This window comes from Oryctolagus cuniculus, chromosome 17, assembly GCF_051225735.1.
Source record: "Oryctolagus cuniculus isolate XC-2025 breed Fujian yellow rabbit chromosome 17, ASM5122573v1, whole genome shotgun sequence".
Taxonomy (NCBI): Eukaryota; Metazoa; Chordata; class Mammalia; order Lagomorpha; family Leporidae; genus Oryctolagus; species Oryctolagus cuniculus.
Genome location: NC_142883.1, coordinates 61867017 through 61875040, shown reverse-complemented (window position 1 = coordinate 61875040; position 8024 = coordinate 61867017). Strand labels below are relative to the sequence as shown.

Genomic DNA, 8024 nt, shown 5'->3' with positions numbered 1-8024 from the left:
AAATCTCGGGCTTGAGTCGTGATTCGTCTCTGACTGGTTGTTTCAACGGAGACGCGTCTTTTCTCGGAGCTTGGGTGCCGTCCCCTAAAAAAATGCGTGTTGCGCACAGGACACGAGGCAGCCGCGAGTGTCTGGGAAATGCTTTAAAAGCTGTAACGCACGAGACGCGCACACCACTTGGCATGACTCAGCTGCCGGCTGTCTCTGGAGGCTCTCTCCCCGCGGGGCCACCGCGTCTTCCGCTGCGTGTTCAAAGAGCAGGGCGAGGTAGACCCCAGCCAGTGCTGCTGGGCGGGACCACAGCGGGACTCCCAGCGCCCACCACTGTGAGTCCTCAGAAGCCCCCCTCCTCCTCAGGCCTGAGCCCGCCCCAGGGTCTGGGAGGTTTCCTAGCTCATGTGTCCACCAGATGATGGAAGCCTGAGAGAAAGAGAGAGAGAGAGAGAGAGAGAGAGAGAGAGAGAGAGAGAGAGAGAGAGAAAGAGGCTACCAGGAAACTTCCTGGAAACACCACGCGCACTAGACCCTGCGCCCAGCCCTGGCCCAGTCCCCAAGAGCGAGCCCACCTCATCTGTCTTTACCTTGTCTGCACCCTCTCTCCCCCCCATTCGGTCTGTGGGCTCTCTCTCTCGCTCTCACTCTCGCTCTCTCTCATGTGTTCTTTGTCTCCAGCGCGTTCACTGTGCTTTAACACCTGAGCCATCTGCCCCAGACCCCGTCCTCCAGCTCTGCCCCGCGCATGCGTGGTTCCAGGAACCATAAGAAGCAGCTGTAAGGTTCTCCAATGCCTGCGGAGGCACCAGCTCTGCCCGGGGGAACCAGACCCTGGAGATACGCTTTGCTCCGCCACCGGCCCGCGGTGTAGCCCTCCTCTGAGTGTCCCCTCTCGTGTCTACAACACGCAGGGTTTGACACAGTGACTGCTCCTGCGGCTCTCACGGGGAGCTGAGCCTGGGAGAAGCAGGCAGGTGAGCTCTCGGCGTGCCTGAGCCCTGTGGAACGGGCCCTGGGCGCCCAGCTCCTCCGCAGTTGTATACCAAGGTCTCCCCGCTTGTGTCCTCTGAGCAGTTTTTTCCAGAGGGGAGCCGACAGGAACAGCACCCCACGTCTTCCTGGACAAGCCGGTGAAGACAGCCGCAGGCTTGGTCTCTGACCTAACCCCACCCCATCCCACCCCCGCAGAGGGCTCTCAGATTTCATCTCTATCTCATCCCTGCCCCCCCACCCCCACGTCCTCTGGGGCTTGGATTCCTTTGTTTTTTTGTTTGTTTGTTTGTTTGTTTTTTGACAGGCAGAGTGGACAGTGAGAGAGAGAGACAGAGAGAAAGGTCTTCCTTTGCCATTGGTTCACCCTCCAATGGCTGCTGCGGGCGGCACACCGCGCTGATCTGATGGCAGGAGCCAGGTGCTTCTCCTGGTCTCCCATGGGGTGCAGGACCCAAGCACTTGGGCCATCCTCCACTGCACTCCCGGGCCACAGCAGAGAGCTGGCCTGGAAGGGGGGCAACTGGGACAGAATCCGGCGCCCCGACTGGGACTAGAACCCAGTGTGCCGGCGCCGCAAGGCGGAGGATTAGCCTAGTGAGCCACGGCGCTGGCTGGATTCCTTTGTTTTAAGATGTATTTCGTTGATTTGAAAGGCAGAGTTCCAGAGACAGAGACAGAGCTAGACAGAAACCTGCTGGTTCACTCCCCAAACGGCCGCAAAAGCCGGGGCTGGGTCAGGCTGAAGCCAGGAGCCTGGAGCTCCATCCGGGGCTCCCATGTGGGTGGCAGGGGCCCAGGTACTGCTTTCCCAGACACATTAGCAGAGAGCTGGATCGGAAGTGGAGCAGCCAGGGCTCAAACCAGCGCTTCCAGGGGGATGCCGGTGTCACAGGCAGCGGCTTAACCACTGCACCATAAAGGCCAGCCCTGTGGGGCTTGAAATCTTGTTCCAGTATCGTACAAGGAAGCGGACGTCCACATACACACTTTTTATTTTGCATAAAATAAAGGGTCACGTACCCCATCCATCCTGTAGAGCCTCATCCCCCAGGGAGAGCCCCCACCCCGCCAGCCCCTGAGTCCCTGTAAGGCCTCGGCAGTGGGCACCGGGACTGACAAGGAGCAGAGGGCTCTTACAAGCTCAGGGAGCGAGGTCAAGTTTGAGGACAGATCTGCTCACTTTGTTGTACTCCTTAAGACTTCGACAGAGCGCTGTCAAGACTGCTCAAGCCCAGGGTGCAGTTCCTGTGCTGTTCTTTGGCATCCAAACTGTCAGGGTGAGGGCATTCCACACACAACATGGGTACTGCTGCACCCACGTGGGCTGGACAGACAGCAGGAGCCCTGGGAGGCCGCAGGAAGCCACGCGCTGGGGGGTTGCTTCAGGATGAACACCTGCTCTCTTCCACAGCCCCAGTCAGGGTCCCCAGCTCCTGAATGCCAAGGTCAGGATCCAGGGGTAGACTTCCAGGATGGCACCTGCTAAGCCCTGCTAACAGTCCAGGGTCATCAAGAAAATAGTGGGGGAGAGTGGATCCTCACTTGTGGTGGGAGACTCGGGGGTCAAGGTCATCTGGGATGATGGCACATCAGCAATTACCTGCAACCAGAAACAGGCCCCGCGCTCTGCTCGTCACCCCCAAACATTGCCTCCCGGTCGAAGGCACCTCCCCCAGCCAGCCGCCTGCACACTGTCATTCAGGCTGGTAGGCGTGGGCACCTCGCAATCGCAGGCACCGCTTCCCCCCACTTCCTCTCCTGCCTCCTGGGGTGGCTACTCTTCCTGCAGGAGGGGCTCTCGGTCTCCTTCCTGTACCCGCTCGTCCTCTTCCTTCTCCATGCAGCCCACGGTGGCAGCCAGCCCAGCACCCACGCCGCCCCCGACCACGGCCGCCCCCGTGGCACCCACAGCAGCTCCGGCCGCCACCATCCCAGCCTCGGCCGCCAGCGCCGCTGCTGCCATGCCCGCCCCCACCACGCCCCCCGCCAGACCCATGAGCCCCGCCCCCACGGCGCCGCCCACGGCTGCCAGGTGGCCGCAGAAGCGCATGGTGTAGGAGTCCATGAAGGCCTTGGCCATGGCCTGCAGCTCGGCCTCCAGGGCTTCCAAGGTCTGCTCCCTGCCCTTGCACAGCAGGGCCACGCCGTGCCGCGCCAGGACCGCGTCCTTTTGGGTGGAGAGGAGGTTCCGCATGGTGTCGGGCAGCACGCGGAGCGCCGAGAAGATGCGCTTGGTGGCCAAGTCCTGGGACAGGGAGGAGACAGGAGGCTGCGCTCACCGGGAGACCCCGGGCGTCGCCTTCCCCGCCGTGTGCAGCCTCTTGGGGCTCACCTGCTGCCTCACGTACTCCTCAAACTCCTTCTTGGCAACCTCCACTTTCCTCAGGTCATGCAGCTGCGCCGCCATCTGTCCACGGGAGAGCCCAGGCTGCCTCCTGCCTCCCCTCCCCCGCCCCCCAACCCCGACCCCGGCCAGGCTGCCCCTGCTTTCTCACTGCCACTCCCAGGGCACAGGGACCCCCACGGCCAAGGCCTGGGCTCCATCCCCCCCCCCATACACACGCACACGCACGCTCTGCCTCTGCCATTCCCCCGCTCCTCCCCGGGACTCCGTACCTCCTCCGGGGAGCTGAAACCAGGCCCCGTCCTCCCCATCCAGCCCGAGAGGTTCTGCAGAGACACCATGGCGGGGTCAGGGAGAGTTGGGGCCAGCCGAGCGCCTGGGGCTGCAGGGAGCTTTCACACCTTGATCTCCTGGGCCAGCTGCTGTCCCGTGAGCAGGCGTCGGTCCCCTCGGGCCACGGCGCGCCCCTCGCTCCAGTACCCTGGGCAGCGGCTCTTGGCGTGCTGGGGGGCTGCGCTCAGCACGTCCAGCACGTAGGCCCCCAGCAGGCGGCCGCAGTCATCCTCGGCTCCTGTGGGAGAGAGGCCTGGGGCTGAAGCGGCTCCAAAGACAGAGCCGGGAGCCACGCCGTGGTCTCTGCGGGGGAGACGCTCACCGCCTCCGGTGCTGCCGTGGTCTTTGTCCACCCACTGCCTCCCCGCAGCAGGCAGCAGGTAGCAGCGGGCTCGCCGTCCTTGCAGCAACTCCTGGACCTTGGGATATCTGCCAGACAATTTCTGAGACAGATGGGGAGGGCTCTGAGATGGGCATCCGGGACCCCTCCCCACCTCCCCCGCCCCTCCCTCACCCACCAGGCACCTCTGCAGCCTCCCTCTGCAAGGCTCACCTGGAGGACCTCGCCCACGTGCCCCTGCCCCGCCTTGCTGGGGTGAGAGGAGTTGCGCACCAGGAGGTCCAGGTGCTGGAAGAAAAAGGGTTCCATGGCCGCAGCCAGCAGGGGGTCGGGGGTCCGGGCCTGGGCTGACAAGCGCACAGGTTGGGGACCTCACCTGGATTGGCACCATCCCATAATGCTTGCCCATCACCTCCGCCACGTGGACGAACATCTAGGGATGGGCCACAGAGCGTGTCAGGGCCTTGGTCCATCCCGTGCCGGCCATAGGAACCCAGCTTCCATTCCACAGCCTCTGGGTTCTCCCACCTCCGCACAAACCAGGCCTCTCCCGCCCCACCCTCCAAGTGCAGACCATTGGCCCTGCGGAAGCATCCTAGAGTCCTCGGCCAGAACCCGAGAGCACCTGGCTCCGCCTACTCCGGATGCTGGGCCTGCTCACCTCCAGGTGGTCCAGGTCTGTGTCTTTCAGCTCCTGGGAGGTGTTGAGGATCTGGGACAAGGAAAACAAGAAGCAAGGGGGTCTGCAGAGGCAGGGGGATTCTGGGAAGATCCTGGCAAGGAGGAACTGTGGTCCTACAAGCCAGGAGAGGCCTGCAGGGCTGGGCTTGCCTCGGGGTTCAGATGGCAGGCCAGGAGGGACGTGGTGACCCTCACAGGCCTCGTGCTGGCTCGGGCACGGTCAGCCACCTTTACAACCACGCCCGCTGCCACTTCTGCCCATGGGGAGACCCCTGGCTACCCAGGCTGTGAGAGTCCTCAGTTGTGGGGGAGGCTGAGCTGGGGCAGGGCACAGACATCCTGGCTCAGAGCCTCACCTGGTAGGAGCTCAGCATCATGGTGAGTGCGCAGAGCTTGATCCTCGTCTCTCTGCTCAGCTCAGGGCTCATGGCGTCCCCAGTGTCCACCAGGAACACAGCCACCTACATGGGCACCGGGGTGGGGGGCCAGCCGGGGCCGGGATGGGGGGGAAGGGGGATCAGGCCCAGCTCTCTCCACCAGGTCCTGCAAAGACTTTCTTCCCCGCTTCTTTATCCATCTCTGCTCGCTCGCTCTCTCTCTCCTCCGCCCCCAGCCCAATCCTTGCTTCCTCTTGCGGAACCTCCACCGCCCTCCCCCGCCCCGCACCTTCTTGCCTTCCTTCCCCAGCAGAAAGGGGTGGCTCCACATCCAAATGCCCCTAGTGAGGCCGTTGCCGCCGCAGCCGAAGCCCGGCAGGGACCCCTCAGCCCCTCGTGGCCAGCTGCCCTCTCTGGACTCCTGCAGGTGCAGAAGGAGAGCGTCAGCTGGTCCCTGTCCAGTCCCCAGAGACCAACAGGGGCCACCGACTCCGCCCCCCGCCCCCACACCAACCTCCTGCCCGTGCCCGCCCTCACCAGGCCGGGCAGGCCCTGGAGCAAGTGGTTGAGGAGCGAAGACTTCCCTGAGTGCTGCTGCCCGAGGACAGCGAGGAGGCAGACGGGGGTGTCCCTGGCCAGGGGGTGCTTCAAGCAGCGGTTGATGGCGCCCATCCTGAGGATGAGGCCTCCGGAGGCGTTGACACGCACCAGGAGCAGCGGTTCTGCCCGCACCGCACAGGTCTCCTGGGGGAGAGTGGGGGAAGAAGAAGCATCCCCGAGTCAGGTGTCTGGCGTGCGTCTGGCCTGGACTCCCAGGGCCGTCCCCTTCCGCTCTGCCCCGCACCTGCAGGACGGGAGGCAGCGCCCGCTGCCGCAGGAGCCGCATCTTCTCCCCCAGGCTGCGGAAGCCCCTCTTCTGCCGGCAGATCTTCCGGCACTCGGGGCAGCAGGGTGGCTCGCAGCCTGGGACGCGGTGCGTGCTGAAGCACCGGGGGCAGAAGTCGTGGCCACAGTCCAGCGAGATGGGCTCCCGCAGCCGCTCCAGGCAGATGGAGCAGGCGGGGAGGTCCCGGGGCGCAGCCGGCCGGGGCCCCAGGCCCAGCTCCAACCTGGGGAACGTCGGGTGGGGGTGGGGGCAGGGGGAGCAACACAGGCTGTTTAGCAGCACAGTGGTGATGAGAGAAGCCCGGGACGGCCCCTGCCTCTGCTCCTCCCAGCCATGCAAGCTGGAGGCCACCTCCTTCCACCGTCTGGGCCCCTGCTTGCCTCGCTGTCCCAACGGAGAGGTCGCGGCTACAGAGCTGCCCGAACCTGTGGTGGCCAGGCAGCAGTGTGCGCCGGGCCCGGCACGCGTGCTCCAGAAACACCACTCCCTGGCCTGCTGCAGCAGGGGCGGGGGTGGGGCACGGGGGGGGAGCTGCCCTCAGCCAGGCTGCCCAGGGGACAGGAGGACAGCGTGGCAGCCTGCTCTGCCACTAGGCAGATGGCCCTGGTTCTCGGAAGATTCCTTCCAGTCTGTGCTCTGAGCTGGCGTCTGCCTCCACACAGCACCACCTGCTCCTTCCTGTCCCTGTTCGCCAGCCTGGCAGATCCAGCCTTGCACTCCCTTCCCCAGAATTCCATCTATCTGTCCATCCGTCCATCCGTCTGGGCTGCAGGGCTGAGCTCCTGGAGTCTGACATTGCCAGCCCACCGGACATTGACCCCAGCCGCAGGGCCCTCCACTCACCAACTGTTGCTGCTGTTTCCCATGAAGCTCTGTTTTCTCTCCTTGATGAGAGGAAGAGAGAGAGAGAGAGAGAGAGGAGAGAGGAGAGAGGAGAGAGGAGAGAGGAGAGAGGAGAGAGAGAGGAGAGAGGAGAGAGGAGAGAGAGAGATCTAGAACACAATGCAGACTTCCATCTTCAGCCTGGATTTCAGAGGTTCCCATCCTTTCCTCCCCCTTCCCCCCCAGCCCCAAACCATCCCCCATCCCAGGACTTGAGACTTGCCCGTTTGCCCAGCCGGTGACAGAAGGAAGTGACTGACAAGGTGGGCCTCGGCATGGGAGGTTTGGGTGGGGAGAGGATCCGGTACGAGCGGGCCGAGGCTAGGCAGCTCCTCCTGGGCAGCAGAGCCGGGTGGTGGCAGGCGGAGGGTGGCGGCCGCTCGCCCCAGCAGCACGGACTCCTTTCTGGGAACCAGGAGAGGAAGGTGCTGGTCGGTCGGTCGGTCGGGAGAGGGCGGATGCCACTGGACTCACCCCAGGGGGAGGAGACAGGGCTGCGGGTACCAGGACTCCGGAGGAGGGAGGGACGGAGCCCGGCTCAGAATCCCTGGCAGAGGCTGGGATGCAAGCGAGCCGAGGTGGTGAGTCGCCATGGAGACGGAGGGAAAGATAAGGACAGGCAGGGGGAGGGGGTTGGAGGGAGAGAGAGAGGAGCCGTGTGGGTGCATGACAAAGACAGAGGGCGCCCTCCGGTGGAGCTACGGGATGGGTGGAGTGCTCCCCGGGGACCAGGGCAGGATGGGCACACAGGGTGGGAAACCTGAGACAGTCACAGAACACCTGTATGCTCAGGGCCCCAGGCTGTCCCCAGGCTACCACCACAGTCCCCTGGCCACCCTTCCTCACCCCCCCTCAACCTGCTCTCCCCAGCACCCAAGCCTCCATATTTCCCAATGGCTCTTTTGCCTTAAAAAAAAAATGGCTCTCGCCCTGTTTCAGGGGGGTGGGTCACCTCTGGACCATCTACCTGCCCCTTGAGTGGGCTCCTCCTCTCCTCCCACCTGCTGCCAAGTGCACAGCCTCTAGAGATTCCCTCAGCAAGGCTGACCCCGCCCCCCACCCGCCTTGCAAACACCTCCCATGGCTCCCTACTACCCACGGATAGAAACTCGAACCACCCAGCCTGCCTTCCTGGGCCTGAACCTTCCTCAGTCGCGTCTCGGCCTTTTGGCTAAGATCCAGTGTAGCATCTGA

General features: G+C 64.0%; 1 protein-coding gene across 2 annotated transcripts; it reads right to left on the bottom strand.

Moving 5' to 3' along the window:
* Positions 1-1965: 1965 nt before the first annotated feature.
* RNF112 (ring finger protein 112) lies at positions 1966-7477 on the bottom strand. 2 transcript variants are annotated; one of them, XM_089317878.1, is made up of 15 exons: positions 7335-7477; positions 7054-7235; positions 6790-6832; positions 5907-6190; positions 5600-5806; positions 5352-5483; positions 5042-5146; positions 4666-4716; positions 4381-4437; positions 4218-4292; positions 3987-4107; positions 3733-3902; positions 3604-3657; positions 3320-3394; positions 1966-3232 (listed from the first exon to the last, which is right to left on the bottom strand). In XM_089317878.1, exons 2-15 carry the CDS (start codon positions 7105-7107, stop codon positions 2762-2764), a joined length of 1899 nt encoding a protein of 632 aa, XP_089174004.1. In that variant the 5' UTR covers positions 7108-7235; positions 7335-7477; the 3' UTR covers positions 1966-2761. The 2 variants fall into 2 exon arrangements, with proteins under 2 accessions (XP_089174004.1, XP_051681123.3); XM_051825163.3 differs by having other exon boundaries at positions 5907-6171; positions 6792-6832.
* Positions 7478-8024: the final 547 nt, after the last annotated feature.